This window comes from Struthio camelus, chromosome 26 (genome assembly GCF_040807025.1).
Source record: "Struthio camelus isolate bStrCam1 chromosome 26, bStrCam1.hap1, whole genome shotgun sequence".
Taxonomy (NCBI): domain Eukaryota; kingdom Metazoa; phylum Chordata; class Aves; order Struthioniformes; family Struthionidae; genus Struthio; species Struthio camelus.
In genome coordinates this window covers 5,967,722-5,984,201 of record NC_090967.1, presented here as the reverse complement: position 1 = coordinate 5,984,201, position 16,480 = coordinate 5,967,722, and the positions used below count along the sequence as shown (strand labels likewise).

General features: G+C 47.1%; 2 protein-coding genes across 9 annotated transcripts in view; both read right to left on the bottom strand.

Moving 5' to 3' along the window:
- Nucleotides 1-2,799, bottom strand: part of CRTC1 (CREB regulated transcription coactivator 1) — a 44,352-nt gene extending 41,553 nt beyond the window's left edge. For all 3 annotated transcript variants that reach the window (XM_068920186.1, XM_068920187.1, XM_068920188.1), the window contains exon 1: nt 2,603-2,799. In XM_068920186.1, coding sequence (XP_068776287.1) covers nt 2,603-2,728 — 126 coding nt within the window. In that variant the 5' untranslated portion in view covers nt 2,729-2,799. The remainder of the gene's footprint in view (nt 1-2,602) is intronic.
- Nucleotides 2,800-6,797: 3,998 nt separating this feature from the next.
- Nucleotides 6,798-16,480, bottom strand: part of KLHL26 (kelch like family member 26) — a 23,041-nt gene continuing 13,358 nt past the window's right edge. For all 6 annotated transcript variants that reach the window (XM_068919800.1, XM_068919802.1, XM_009678507.2 and 3 more), the window contains one exon: nt 6,798-15,222. In XM_068919800.1, coding sequence (XP_068775901.1) covers nt 13,641-15,222 — 1,582 coding nt within the window. In that variant the 3' untranslated portion in view covers nt 6,798-13,640. The remainder of the gene's footprint in view (nt 15,223-16,480) is intronic.

Sequence of the window (16,480 nt, the reverse complement as noted above, 5' to 3'; positions counted from 1 at the left end):
CAGAAAACCTAAAATGCATTCTTGAATTTGCCGGCTGAAAGATGGGACTCAGGAGAACATCTCTGAAATCAAAGTGATCTAATTTTCAAGGGAAATTTTTTTCCATGAGTATGGTGAGGGTAATAGAGAAAAGAGGAGTTAATATCACGCTCTGCTTTATACCAGGCAAGAAAGATGCATCATAACTTAAAAATCTCAGATGGACTGAACAACATAAATAGGTGGAAGACTACCAAGTCAGAAAGAAAGCTCAAAAACATGTGTATGCACAAGAAATGGTGGAACAGTAGTTCTCTGCCGCTGCTATGACCAGTAACTAACAATAAAACAGACAAGATGGTAAACATTGCAAAAAGACAATTACTAATAATGAAAAGGCAACAGAAATTTTGGGCTGCTTCCACAAACTGAGTAACGCATTTTCAAACTGACAGCAAAGTGTTGGTTGCCAAATGAAAATGAGAGCAAAGTTGTGCTTAACCCCTTTTTGCTTTTATACTGCATTTTGAACACAGATGAAATCATGGAATTTAGAAGAAAAAGTCTACAAAGGAGACATTTTATTCAGCTATTTGGTCAGTATTTCCATCACTTCAGTACCCAGAATCCTCAGACAACTTATTCATCTTGGGTCCTTTCTCAATACCAGGTTCCTGAAAATAAGAGGAGTTTCATCTGCCAAACTTAGATTAGGAATGCTCAGCTTGGGAGAACCTGAACTAGGATTCTGACATATGAACCTCCTCACCCTGAAGAAGGTGAATGCTAAACAGTAAGAGTTAATTAAAGGACAATCTGTAATTGCAGATGTCAAGAACTCTCTCCCTTAGAAATATCCAGCTCTTGAGTGGTATCCAAGGATCGATGATCAAAAGGCTAAAAACCTGAGGTACTGAGCTACACAAGTATAACAGGTTCAAGAAACAAGGAGAGTCCAGCAACTGCAAACGTTCACTGAATTGTTCTCAGCATGCTCTCAACTGTAATAGTAACTACAGGCAGCATCCTCTGTGAAATATCAACAGTTTAGCACAAACAAAGCTTCAACCTTACACCTTACCAAGCCACACTGACAGAATTAGCATGCCTTTGTTTTGTGTCTGACCAGCAGCAGCATGAATGCAAATCAAATATTTACCCTATTCTGACACAGAGGAATAAAAGGAAACATTTTACTGCAAATTCAACTCTGTTCTCTTGTTCCCATTCCTGCGAGCATGCAACCACAAACAAGCTTGTAAATTTTCTTTAAACAATTAAAACAGAAACAAAAATATTGACACAAGCAGGTGAGACAAGAACCATATAGAAAAGCTCTGAAACGCAGACCTAAACCAGAAAACGCATCTGAAGTTTGGGAAAATGCATTTATTACACCACTAAGCTCTAATGAAGCAGTTTGCAGAGACATTGTAAGCCGAGAACAATTTGGAAGTGCAGCAATTTGCACCGGTGACAACTGGAGTATAACAGGAACAACAGCAGTGACACTAAGCCCAGCAGCTCCCTCAGCGTCCCCGCACGCCCGCAGGCGCTTTCTCCGCACCCCGCACGCCCCCCGAGCCAGGACGGCGTGGGTTTACCTGCAAGCAGCTTGGGGCAGGGACCTCAGCCGGGCGCTGCACTGGCAGGGCAGGGGATGCTCCAGGCCGCGCCGAGGGAAGCGGCCCCCGACACGGGCAGGAGTGAGGCTGGAACTCCCCCCCTTCCCCCCCCAAAATCTGGGTCTGTCCCAGGGGAGAGGAGCTCCCCACCACCACACGCTGCCTTGGGGCAGCGGGTCCTGACCTGGGCTTCTCCCAGCGGAGAAGTGAGGGGGTTCCCCTGCCCGTGCCTCGGGAGAGAGGGGCCCCCCCAGAACCACACCTGCCACAGGGCAGCAGGGATACCCCCCCTCCCAAAATCGGGGCCTGCAATAGGGGAGCAGGGACACCCCCCCCTCAAAAATCAGGGCCTGCAATAGGGGAGCAAGGGCAACCCCCCCCAAAAATCAAGGCCTGCAACAGGGGAGCAAGGGCAAACCCCCCCTCAAAAATCAGGGCCTAAAATAGGCGAGCAGGGACACCCCTCCCTCAAAATCGAGACCTGCAACGGGGGAGCAGGGGCAACCCCCCCTCAAAACCGGGGCCTGCAATAGGGGAGCAGGGACACCCCTCCCAAAACAAGGGCCTTAAATGGGGGGGGGGGCAGGGACAGCCCCCTCCTCTCCCCCCAAAAAACAAGGCCTGAAACGGGTGGGATGGGGGGGCAGGGAGCCGCCTCAAAAACCGGGGCCTGCCCCGGGGGCAGCGGAGAGGGCACCTTCCCCCCCGCCGCGGGCCGGGCCGGGCGGCGGCAGGTGCCGCTCTGCGGAGGATGCTGCGGCCCCTCTCGGCCCCGGCCGCCCCCGCCGCCCCCCACCCCGGAGCGGAGCGGGGCGGAGGGCGCCAACTGCCCCCGCCAGGGGGCGCTGCCCCCCCACCCGCCCGCCGCGCCGCTGCCCCCGGGGCTGAGGGGAGCCGCGGGGGGCGCCGCCCCTCCCCCGCCCGCCTCCACCTCCGCCTCCGCCGGGGGCGGGCGGGCGGGGGGGGGGGAGGCGCGGCGGGCGGCGGCGCTCGCTCACCCTGTGGGCGCGGGTCAGGCTCAGGTCCTTCATGACCTCCTCGAAGGCCGCCGTCTCCTCCGCCTGCTTCTGGTTGTGCAGCGCGATCTTCTCGCTGAATTTCCGCGGGTTGTTCGAGGCCGCCATCTTCCCCCGTCCGCATCCCCCTCCCCGCGCCGGAGGGGGCGAGGCGCATGCGCCGGGCGGGCAGGCCGGGCGGGCGGGCGGGGGTGCGCAAGGCGCCTGCGCGCCGGCGGCGCCGGGCGGGAGGGAGGGGGTGGCGAGGCGGCGGCGGGGCGCATGCGCGAGGCCAGCGGCGGCGCGAGCGGGAGGAGGCGGGCGACGCTGGAAGCGGGAGGCGGGGGGGGGAGGCCAGAGGCGCGGGGGCGCATGCGCGGAAGAGGGGCTTCCCCCGTGGACGTGCGCGGGGAGCGGGCGCGCATGCGCGTTGCGCGCCGGCCGCCCTGAGGTGATGCCTCGCCGCCGGCTGCCCCCGCGTCCCGCGGCCGCTCCGGGCACCTTCGTCCCCTCTTTTTCCTGAAATTTCCCATATTCGTTAATGTCCCCGCCCCGCTCGTGGTAGGGGAAACCCCCCTCTGTGCTCTGCGTAACGCAGGGAGCCTGGTAACGGAGCTGGCTGGAAAAGGTGATGCTAAAAGTGGAGGGGGGGGTGATGTGAGTGTGCGCCCCCAACGAGCACTCGGCTATCACACTCCTGCCCTGAAGTGGGGAATAAATCTCTTAAAACAAAAAAAAAAAATTAAAGTTTTTAGCCGGCAAGTTAAAAATCTCAACTTTTCCCGTTTCCTCTTATTTTTCCTGTCTGTGGAGAGGTCAGTGGTTTATTTCAGTGGGCTTTTTCTTCAGACGCAACCAGCTATTCTCTCAGCTGCTCGCACACATCAGGCCCCTGTTGAGACACGGAGTGGAAAAGATACCCAGCTCCTGCTCAGCCGCCTGCCAGCGCTCAGACGGAGCAGTAGAGAAGGAAAAGGAGAGGAGAACGAGAATTAATGAGCGAGTCTCTTAAGCAACAGTTCCTGCTCTCTGGTCGCTGCCTCTTCGTGCAACAGAAGACATGTGAAGCTGTAAGAAAAGTGATGTATGTACAGCAGAAATTTAGTCGCAAGATACTAAGGAAGTGGGTTCCTGGCAAAGGTTTGGGAATCAGAAAAGGCTTCTGTTTCCCTAGGACGTTTCAGTGCGATGTCCAGTAGCAAGAAGATGCTACCACAGTGCTGTTGTAAACGACACAGAGCAAAACGTTGCATTCTTCCCGTGCAAGCACGCTTTCACTGGCAAAAGTCCTCCAAGCGTGTGCCGCTCCTCCCGCTTGCACCTGCATCTGCCCCTCTCCCGTGCTATTCTGCACACACAGCTCTACCAGGACGTGGAGCCAGGGCACCAGAGCCTTGAATTTCCACCCCGAGCGGTCAGGACCTTGGACGACAGAGCCGGCAATGTGTGGGACGCGGTATATCTGGTGTAAGGACAGGACGACAGGCAGCGATGACCCTGCCGGGATGCGTGCGGGCAGTTCCAGGGAGCGCAGACATTTCAAAACACAAGCTTAGGCTGCTAAGCCACCGATTCCAGCTGTGTTCGCATCAGATTGGTGCAAAGCACTGTGATATGCAAGCCACACACATTAGACACTAATAAATCCTGACAGTACTGTTTCCCAACACCCACGCACTGGCCTTTACACTTTCTTTTTTTATGAAGCAACAGAGGTAAAGCGGGAGCTCTTCTTTTTCAGTGATGACTCTGCCCCTGAACAGTGCTTACTCCAGTAACTGAATCCTCTAATGGTTGAACTGTCAGATAAAGAAATTAGACTCTGCTCTCTCTTCTACTACTGATCACCTCAGTGGCCTTGTTTTAGTCAGTTTACCAGTCATTTATAAGCATTTCCTGCCCACCTAAGAGATTATAATTATCCACCACTGCAAGGCTGTTGGAAGATGGATGGATGAAACTCAGCGCAGCACCAACTGTCAGGACTAGTGCTAGCAACAAAGTCGCATCCTACCCTAAATCCTAGTTGCCAATTTGCATGTAAAGTGTTTATAAAGTGATAAGAGATACCATCGCAGAAAGCACAGCTGAGACGTGAAAGATCATCTAGGCCACCCCCTTGCAGGATCAGCCATACCCGTGTCATTCCTGACAGACGTTAGTCTAGCCTCTTGCATTGCTTACCAGGAGTAAACAATCAGCACGCGTGTTCAGTTAAATACTCGCTAGCTGTGTACGTGAACAGCATTTGACCTGCAAAACTGGCCTGTCATGCTAAAAGCATGTAGTCTTAAGATTAACACCAAGATACCCTTCAACTAAATTGTTTTTTGCTTGACAACTGGGAGGAAGATAAATTATTTGTTAAGTTATCCTGGATTTAATACTATAGGTGATAATATCAAACATACTCTAGATCCAGCTGTCAATCTGCCTTTTTTAGCACCAAAAGATTAGGTGTCTAAGATGAGACTTGATAAATTTTCCTCTCTTGGATCTCCGGAGATTGAATAGGGAGTGAAATCTCTCCTCCGACGGCTACTCCTGTTCTTGGTTCACAGGGAAGGAACACAGATGGCCAGGGAGGGAGGGGGGCTACAACTTCCTCCCTCTAGAAGACTCCCTTTTCTTATTGTTTTGCCTGTCTTGCTTTATCAGATTAAATTCCAGAGTGCAACCTGGATCCCGCTGCTGTTCTTAAATCCTTTGATTTTAAAACAATTTGCTTAATAAACTTCTCTTTAATACAACATTCGTGTTGGCTGAGCCGCTTCTGGAATTTCTCACCCACTCACAGCTCTGCATTTTGGGGTGTGGGTGGATCTGAATGGCTGCTGAGTGCATGACCTAGCAGACAATATAAATCTTGACTGCATTAAGGCATTGGCAAGGAGACATTTTAGATTGGTGCCAGGTTTCCTCCTTCCTCCACCAAAGGAGATATGCCATGCATTTGACAAAATGATGAGCTCATACCATAAGCATTATTTATGTCTCCTCCTGTTTTCACCTTGCGCACATATGGGGCCATGTGAGAACAACTTGATCTCACTAGAAAGCTGTTATGGGATCCCTTGAGACAGCAGCTTCTATCTCCCTCCGCCTTCCAGACATGTGTTATGAACAAGTTTCTCATAACGGAGAATCAGAGCTTTGTTCTGAAGCAAACAAAGAGTCATTGGAGGACCAGTGTTGTGTTCACATCTGCTTTTGTTGCAAACAAATCCTTACCGAGCAACCTGCAGCTTCTTAGCACAGATGCAGCCGAGAGCCAGCGGGCTGCAGGGAGGAGAGTTTGTTTACTTATCCCATGCTTGTTATCCTTTGGAATTGCTTTGGCAGATGAGAGCCAGCTACTTCCGTATTCTCCCTTAGAGGCTTCAGGGGAAGGTGTGAGGTTGACCACTTACGCAAGAGCAAACAACATGAGATTGTGCCTGGACCAACAAATAAGCTGCCACTTTTTGCTTATAGACAGGAAGATTTTATCTCTTAAGCGTCCTACTTACTGTTCCCATCGATGTTCCCATTAGCCTCAGAAAAGAGTATTTTGTGAAGGCCACAGAGCTCTCAGCTTCAATGGTATTTTGCAAATGAGCTCCAAATTGTGCTTTCTGTGGGAAAAAAATTTTCTTTTTTCAGTTGGAATTTGTGACCATGTCCTTTAATTTAAGATATACTTATTTTCCATGGGCAGATAAAAACATCCGAATTGCCCTCTCTCTGCCATTCACCAAGTCTGTTCATCTCTCATCTTCCTCATCAGACCAAGCAAACTAACTTGCAACCACACAAAACTCTTGGTTCTGCTCTGTTGAGGGGGGAGGAATGGGGGGGGGGGGAAGCATTCCCCAGATTATGCCACTGTCATCTTTCCAACTTAGTTTCTTTCCCATTCCCTGTAAATGCCAAAATTAGAGAAAGAAAGCAAACACAGGCTCCTAAAAGAAAATATTCTAATTTCTGCAAGTCTTATCTGCTGGTGCTCTGTAAAGCTTTGGCAGCCACACAAAGGATTCTGTTACGGTTATTTTTCCCAGAATCAAGGTTTGGATTCGTGCCACGCTGAAGCAAGACGTACTCCCACGATGCCAAGGTGATGCGGTGAGCTGGTAAAGCGGCAGCCACTTATCTTTCCAAAGGCAAAAAGCGTTATAGGCGGGTATATTCAGTCAGCACTAAAGAGCGAGGCACGAGAAAGAATCATGCACTTTATTGAAACAAACAGGAAACCGGGAAATACTTTTTACCACTAAGAGATTACACCATTGCAAATCAAATTGTAGATCAGACACCAAGGCATATCAAAAGGCAAGATGTTTCCTTCCATAGCTTTCTGTCAAATCAAAGTTCAGAAAATTTGATGACGTTCAATCATATAAAGTAGCAGAAAATACTTTATTTTTAAAACTCATGGTTCAGCTTCAGATACGTGTGCTAAAAGGGCCATAAGTAATAGACTTAAAAAACTATAGTTTTTTGCAGAAGCTTCCTGAGCACTCATTTCTTATAAAATAGCTATAGGCCAGGCAACAATTACTTGGGTGAAACGCCCCAAGGAACAGTCCTTGTCCTGCTGTCTCCTGCTATACTTCAAGCAGAAATACAAAGCAGCAGAAACGTAAGACTTTCCACTTGCTCCAACCACCACTAGCAAGCTCCCCATAATCAACTACCTGCCCACATCCCTGGTTCTTGGCCCGGTGCTAAACCAACCACCGCTATTTCCATGCCTTAGGACAGAGGTTTACCTGCAAATTAAAGGCTGAAGTTGCGTCTGCACTTTTTATGCCAAAGTTATTTTTAAAAAAGGGGAGGGAGTTGAAGGATAATTCAGTAACTTTTTGCAGGTACAGGTAAATTTTGGATTAAAAAACTGATGAGCAGTTAGACAAGCGTGCCAGCTAAATGCAGGCACCTCTTGAGCATTTCTTCTGTGGATGCAGCCATACTTGCACAACTGTTTTGTGCAAGTAAAAGAGCCGCCTTTCCCCTCCCTCTTCCTGCCACCAAAGCAAAACAAGCTGCATTGAGAAAGCAGTCTATCAGGGCAGTTCTGTGGGGGAAAAACGAATTTTTGGCAGTCAGGGGAGAGACACCCTTCCCCAGCCGGCGTTATCCTGCAAGGTCTGCAGCGCAGATCTCTCTGGTCACAGACTGTAGCCGTTTTAGGCTGCAATTCAGCAAAGCACATCAGTACACGACAACTTCAAACACACGGTTATTATTATTAGTAGTAGTAGTTCAGGAAAATGCCTAAGCATACATTTTACGGCAAACTGTACAGTGGACTGACATTCCACTTTGAGCGCCCTGGAGGACAGGGTGCCTTGCACTTGCGAGCATGTGCTTTTAGATGACGGATCTGTACCTCGAGAAAAATGCATTTCTAAGAAGCTCCTTTGGGGCTCCTTTGATAGCAGCAGCTCTTTCACTCAAATTCTGGTCACTGTTTTGCAAAATCCTCAAAAGGAACATAACAACTTGTTTTTCACTGTGCAAATGACAGGTTCTCAACTGCAAGCTGTAAGCCTTCAGCTGAAACCCTGCCCAACATCTGGCCGGGGATCAAGGTTTGCTTTTCTGGTCCTCTACAAGGTGCCGTTCATGCCTTGATACAACAGGCGGACACATTTCAATGTCAATGTTATCAATAAACGTGGGAAGAATAGGGCCCCTGCCTTCCTCCCATTATCCCCAGCATAACTAAAACCAACAGCTGCAGCCCAAAAGAGCACACACTTGGCTTTCTGAAAGACTCAGATACCAAAAAGAAACTCTCAAACATAGTGCAGCCCTCAAGAAAGTAGAGACAGGCTGTTGCAACTGGCACAGGACAACAGCCTCTGCCCGCACAACTGATGCGCAGGCAACACAGAGCTCATCTCTATTCACCAAGCACTAAACCTGACCCCCTTCCCATGGTATATGCCTTCATCTGCTTCCTAGGAAATAGCAAGCTCACACTTTTGTCATAAGAAGGGTGAGAACCCTGACACAGGCAAAATGAAGGTTACAGATACGCTACCTGCACTATAGGACTAATTTCTCTCTTCCAAACCTCAGTGAAATTCATACGCTCCTCCTAAACCCGGTTGTAAACCACTATCCTTGAGGCACTAATACCAAATGCAAGCACATCTGCGGCCATAAGGAGGATCGCATGTTTAAACAAGACCCCAGGCCACGGTGAGGAAAAAGAGAGGATGCATTTAAAGCAAATAATTGCAAACGTTGTAGGGAGACACAGATTAGCAGCCTGATTAGAAACATCAGACAACCACGTGTAAAATACTTTTTAGTACATTTTCAAAGCAATGTGACTGGACGATATTGAACAAACCAACTCAGCTAAAAGAATAAATTCTGCTCTAGGTACTCCAGTGTTAATCTAGTGCAACTCCAGTGACTTCAAAGGAATTACTCCAGATATAAAGCAGTGTTGCCAGAAGCAGACTGGCTGGTGGCCTGCATAAACAAGAGGGGGAACCAAAAAAAAAAAAAAGATTTTTTTCATTTTTTTAAGAAGCCATATAAAATAGTTCTAGCTAATTATGTGACGGGGCCTGGGTGTGAAATAGCGACTGCAAAGCCTCAGGGACCAACCCAAGTACCCTTGATTTGCTCTCTATAGCTTATAAAACCTTCTTAAAAACTCTTGCCATAGCAGCTTTTCTGTTTTCCATTGCAAACTGCACACACAACTTTAATGCAAGCCCTCCCCCCTCATTGCACTGTGCTAAATCTTTAGCCTTTGTCTGACAATCTGAGGTGAATTTCAGGTTGTGCAGCTAAAGCAGCAGCCGCCTGCGAGCTGCCTCCCGCCAGCAGAAAGCCGAGGCAGGGTCTTCTTCGTGGCACGGAGCATTCAGTGTTGGAACAGTTGAAATCATGACTGCCCCATAAACTTTTAAAACGTCTCCATAGAACTCCCTGCAGTTGAAACATTCAACTCAAAAGCACCAACCTTGCACTATTGAAACTCGGTTATTAGTTTGGAAGGAGAAAAAAGGTTCTGGAGTCTGTGGGATGATCCTGTGCCTACTCAGTATTAAAATGCACAGCAGAATCCAAGCTGTCTCTGTAAAAAATAACATTAAGGGAAAGATAGATATATTTATACACGCTCCCAGGTGAAATTCAAGATGGCAGAGCGCTTGGAGGAAGGCAGCGCTAGCTGGCTCTGCGCCCCCAGCTGCCCGACGTGCCAGCGTGCCCTTGCTGAGCTGTAAATCTGTTCAGTCCCACTAACTTGTCCTGCTCCTTAAGTCACAAGTGATGAAACCTCATTCATTTGTGCAAGCAACCAAAAGATTTATGGTAAATAAAGTTCTGCACATTACACAACTGCCTAAAAATCATAATTAGAGTTGCGTTGAGAAACATGTTTTATTCATTTTGACAGTAGCCTGGCTTCAATAATCGTAGCATGATAAACGTCCCTGAAGTTTGCAGCATTTCAGCAACTCGAGACCTTATGGCAGACGTGGAAGCCGACGCGTCTGAGTAGCTCTGCCGTGGCTTACGAGCGGTCCTGAGCCGGTTACAGCGCTCGGCATCATTTTCAATCAGCACCAGGGAGCTCAGAGCTAGTGGGAGTGTCTTCATTCACTTGAAATCAAAGAGATGAACATTTCTGCCGCTACTAAATTTCCGAGGCGTCGATACGAGAGTCTGCGCGAGTCAGCGAGGTTCTCGGATAGGGAGAAGTGACAGTGCGATGCCGAGCAGGCAGCCCCTTCGGAAGAGGGTCAGTGACACCATTAATAGGATGCAGACGTTCCCCAGCTCTAGCTAGTCTGCACCCTGCCAAAAGTTCCAGCGCTCGCTTTCTTTATAGTTTTAAGTACAATTTCAGGCCCATAAAACATCAGAGAAGACAGAAGCTGTTATCCCAGCCGTGACAGGAGTCCCCAATGGGACACGCATACTCTGCAAATAACGAGAACTAATGACGCTGGGCTTTTACTGTTCCCCATCTGTTCAAGGGTATTTTAAAATGTACCAAATCAGGTTTACCCCCATAACGTTTATTGCTGCTCTGAGACTAATAAATGACTCTGAGTGCAATCAAACATTTATTTGGCTTTGTTCGTTCTTAAAGAGGAGAAGATCCCAGGCCGGTTCCATTTCACGCAGGGCATCTCATGAAGTGCCTTCTCCAAGCGAGCCGTGGAGCGTTAAAAGTGAAGCCCTTTTGCACTGCATCCCACCATAGCAAAAATTCATCTTTTTCAATCTAAGTAGTTCAAGACTACTTAGATATTCATGTGAATACCCTCATCTCAACATCAACTTGTTTCAATACAACAAAAGAATCAGACCAGCTTATTTTCAGAATAACGCGTAGCCGCTGTATACAACAGCTCAGAGCCACAACTGCATACTTTACAGGGGTAAAACTTTATTATCAATATGGATGATATGCACTTTCACAAATATTTTAGCCAGTCTCGCTAAATTAAGAACAGCTAGAATATTTCTAGCTAACATTATGAAAAATAATTATTTATATTTCTATAAAAAGCACATTCCTTTAACAAAGAGAGATGGTGCACAGCAGTGCTCTGTCACAAGTCTCAGCTAGAGAGTCTGGAAACCTTTCCCAGCACCCGCCGCACCGCGCCAGGGAACGGCAAAGCAGGTACCGGGCTAGTCTGCCGCGTCGCAGGCAACGGTTGGTGTGTTTATTAAACCATAATTACAGAATGGCTTTGTGAATCCTCCTATCCACACAGCCACCATTCTGATATGAACCAATACAGAGGCTAAGTCTGTTTTTGCAAGGTTGACATTAAAAGTAAGACCAAACATATTAAATTTGTCAAGGATTTTTCTTTTTTCCCCCCCTTCACAATTCCCCCCCTCCACACACACACAAACACATACCTTAGTAGCTTGAAGTGAAAATTAAAACAGTTTCGTTACAAAGAGATGCTAACCACGGTCACAGCATGGGTTCAGAATGGCTTGTGAGCACGAAGGCTGCACATTCAGGAAATCTCAGTTATTAAAGAAGATCCCAAACCATCAGTTGCTGCCATCGAAATACTATTGGTAGGAAAATTTAAATAAAATAGGGAAGAATACTGAAGCATTTTAGGGAGGCAATGATGGGGGGAATGGCACACTCATATGAAGCTGAATTGTACTCTGCAAACAAGAAAGCAAGTAACCTTCCATTTGTAATGCACCTAAAAAAGCACTCCTTTCATAAAGATAAGCAAGCATTTAAATTTAAAACAAAAAAAATCCATTATTTTGCAACTTTGAAGCTTGTACTGAGTTATATTTCTTCCTTTCAAAATGCATTTGTTATCTGCCAAGGCTGTTTTGCAGTGTTTCTGGCTTCCACGCCAGACCAAATGAACAGAGAATGGAGTAAATTAACTGCCTAAGAGCTAGCAAGTGGAGCTTGCCCACTGGCTTTAGCACGCTATTCAAGAACAAGTACTTTTCATTAATTTATTACTGGCAAACCAGCAAGTAGAGAGAAACACAGATAAAACTATGTATCCTTTTAACTAAAATTTAGATGACAAGCTTAACTGAGAAGCACGTGTCCTCGCTCTATCATATACAAAGGTACTTTGAATCAATTATCAGAGAAAAATATCTTTAAGTGAATCTGAGGTATGGAGTTCGTGCTTTAAATAGACCTGATCGATGATTCATTAGCAAAACAGACATTACATATTGTCTCTAAAGGTTACAGCACAGTATTTATTTAACAGCAGAACGCAACAGTTTCTCTAAAAAGGAGGCTGCATACATCTACATCAAAACTTATACAGATACAAAACAAAGCCCTTGAAACAGAATACCTGATAAAAAGGAGAAACTTTCAATTCATTAATCAGTCAAATTAATTAGAAAAATGACCTGGAGGAAAGTTCAGGAAGTATCATAAAATGTGTGTTTAGCACACAGAATACTAAAACATGACAAAGCCACCTTAGAACAAATCTCTGTTGATTTCCAGTTCTCAATGGCAACAAAAAGCATTCCACTTGGACTTCCGTCATATCATGATACCAACTACCTTATTTACAAGTCAAGGGAGAAAACCTTCAAGCACTTGGACAAGTAGCACCCATCTCCTTCACTGTATGAAAGAGGTTTGGATGGATGCATACAGGTGAAGGACAGAAACTCTAGGTGCTCTCGCTTCAAGCACTGATGAACAGCTGCAGAGCTCTTATTGCCAGTGAAGCCAAGCACATTATTGGCAATTATAAAAATCATGCCCGTTTATATGTAATCAAGCTATCAACATGGCTTTAGTGTTGCAAACTTTGGGTGTCCCAATTAAGGGAGAATTTCTAGACTAGAACCTCATGCTACTATCTGGAGGGGGTGAGGAAGCGATCTGAAACTGCAAGGTAATCCAAACAACGAAGAATCAACACAGATCAGAGATGAGCAGGGATAAGTATTCCCTTTCAGGCAAAAAAAAAAAAAAAAAAAAAAAAAAGAAAAGCAACCCTTTGCAAAGCAAGAACATGCTTTCATAAACCAAGCACCTGAGCTCTTCTAGCTCCCATTGTCCCTTTATTGCTTCTGGAGGTCAGTATGTTATACAGATTTTGGTTTTTGTTTGTTAAAAAAAAAATTGACATACAATGATTATTGGAACTATTAATAAAAATCACACCTGAACTCTTTTAAACATACCACAGTACTGAATTACTCCTGAGCTGTCAATGTTTGCAACATGTAGCACTGTTAAAAAGATGGAAAGCTGGCAAAATTCACTCCCCTCCATCAAAAAAAAAGAAAAGAATAAAAAAAAAAAAAAAGCTTTTTCCAGCTGTAACATCTGTTAAGTCTAACTAGCTGACAAGTGCTTCTGATGGAATGCTCTTGCCAGAACACTACATAAGGGGAGGAGGGACTTCATGGAGGAGGGAATGCAAGCTATTTTTCTCCTTCCCTCACCCACAAAACGCACAATACCATTTGCAAACAACAAGGGAACAACACGGCATCCTGATAACATGCAACGCGAGGCGATTCTGCAGGCCAGCTCAGTCGCACGTAGTTACCTCTGGGTCGTTACCTGCGGTAGGATCACAGGAGCACATGCTATGCCAGCAAAAGATTCTGGGAAATGCAGGTCCCTTTCCCATTCATCAGTTTCTGTGTTATACACCTGCACAATGCTTGTAACATTGTTCAGATGCCAATTGTACCCTCCTACGATATAAATCTTTTTCTCTAGTAGACAACACCCAGCTTCCGACTGACCTGCGCGCATGGGGCTCACGGTTGTCCACTGGTCTGTTTCAGGCACGTAGTATTCCACAGCCAAAACATCGAAACAACGGTCCACGTGGTCCATGCGGCCTCCCAGAGCATAAATCCTGTTATTTGCACTGACCATGGCATGCAGCACTCTGGGTTCATTCATTGGGGTTTTAAACTCCCACTGATCCACTGCCGGGTCGTAGCAGTGCAGGGCTTTTTTGTCTTCCACGGATATCCCATACCCACCTGATATGTACAGTTTGTCTCCTACCGTGGCTCCTGCGTGCCCCCACGTCCTGCGTTTCAGGGAGCACACGTAAGTCCACTCGTTGCTTTTGGGGCAATACTTCTCTACCGAGGCCAAGCTGCCGGAGCGGTTCCTCCCGCCGGTGGCGTACACCATGCCGTGCAGGACGTTCAGCTGGAACTGAATCCTGCTCTCCTGCATGGCCTGGATGCGCAGCCACTGGTTCAGGTGTGGGTCGTAGCGGTAGCAGATATCGACAGCCCCCTCGCCGCTCCTGTACTGCAGGTGCTGGCCTCCTACGATGTAGACAAAGTTGTCAAGCACGGCCACGCAGGAATGGCTGCTACCCACCTCCATTTCCGTCAGCTCCTTAAACTGGCGCACGTTGGCATCGGGCAGGTAGTACACTTTGCAGCTCACAGTGCGGTCGTTGTCCGTGTAGGGAGTGCCGCCAAAGGTGATGAGGGACAGGACGTCTGAGCGGATGGTGGTGCGAGGCGACTGCATCTCGTGCTGGCGAAAGGGCAGGATCTGGTAATTGAAGGCCTCCAGCAAATACTGCCGGCATAAGACATCTTCCACCATTATGTCCAAGGTCTGAACGCTGTCCACCAGCTCAGAGGACTTCATGAGCGGGAAGCGGATATGGCAGAGCACCTGGCTGGCGTTGGCACGGCGGGTTGGGTCATATTGCAGCCAGCGGACAGCAGCACGGAAGAGATCTATTTCACTGCAGCTTTTCAGCTTATTGCTCTGCAAGAAGAAAACAAGGCGCTCCAGCGGCAGGTGGAGGAAATCCTCTTCCTCAGAGATCTGGAGGAAATGCCTAAAGGTGAATGCGTCTACTGACTCCTTCAAGGATGCAAGGCTAAAGGTGGTGGCCATCTGCCCGATATTAAGACATGTTTCAACACTCATGGCAGACTTCAGAAACTCTTCACAGAGCTCCACGACAGGCACCATCTGGAGGAAGACAGCAGCTCCCAGCACATCCTGAATACAGTCAAGATCAAGAGTCACTTCAGCACTGTAAGCAAAGTCTATTATGTGTTTCAGTCCTTTTGCAGATACACCTTTCAGTTCAATCACGTCTTGGCTGGCTTCTCTCATCCCTCCTGTGAACATCGCCCTGAAGGTCAAGAACACAAACAAAGTTTTCCCCCTCTCTTAAAAGCATGTAAATGATGCATCACTTCAGGGTTCTTTGTTTTTGTTTTTAAACATACTGATTCTTTCGAGGAGAACGAGGGGGGGAGGAAAAAAAAAAAAAATCAAGGCTAAACCTCTAAAAGCCAGGAGAAATAGAAGCATGCAATTACTTATACAAACCTTGCGTAAACATTGCATTGAGAAGTAACATTCAGCTATCATAGAAAAGTTAAGCTTTTCAATCCTGCTGTTGCTGACAGCATCAATAAGAGTGGTCCACAGGACAATGCTTCAAGAAATAGGCAGGACTACAAGAGCAGGAAGCATAGTATGCTGGACCAATGTATCCACAACATCAATCAGTAAAAGGGTACACTGGGACCTGCACTAGCATAGACTCCTAACCATCCCCTTAACTACCTAAGTTTTAAGCGTGTAGGATTTGTGAGCACAGAGGAAGAATACACTTTTGGAAGGTTTAGGAGGTCAGTGATCCTCTGAGCTTGCCTGCTCACAAGACAAGGATTTCAGTTAGCCCATTATATTGTATGCCAGTTATTAAATGGCTTACATATTGCAGGTGCAAGCAGAACTTTTGAGTAGCTTTGGTAACCACGACAGAACCTCCTCCAAGGTTCATTCCCAACACCTGAAGAAAATATGAGTTGCAACCACTTCAGAGAACGTCTGTTATGTTGCAGTACAACGGCAGGGGGCTAGCAGGCAATTAAAATAAAAAAAAGATTCCCCTCTTGCAGCACAGCTGCAAGCACATCAGTTGACCAGGCCAGGCAGAGCTTAGGCCCTAGATCACCTCCTTGGGAGGCTTCGAAATTCCACAGGAAGCACATACCAAGCCAAGGGCTGCACACAGCCATCCCGTACAGCGCTCTCCTAGAGCCGTGTTGCATTTCCCAGATATAGGGCCTGTGAGTGTGATGGGGATATAACTGCAAAGTTTTTTTTTTTTTTTAAATATGGTTACATGAAATTTCAGCAGTTTTGTTACGTATAGGTAGCTCGGGGGCAAAGGTACGCGCTGTGCCTACTACTCAACAAGTAGCAGCAAAGTGGTCCTGGGGAAGGCAAAGTCAAAACAGGTTGCTGGAAGAACTGTGACATGCCGTTTCACCAGTCAACGCCATTGCACAAACACTACAGCAAAGCTAGAGAGGCTGCAATACAAAAGACCTTTTAAGCTGCTTGCTGCTGCCTGCACATTTTGGGCCATTCTTCCA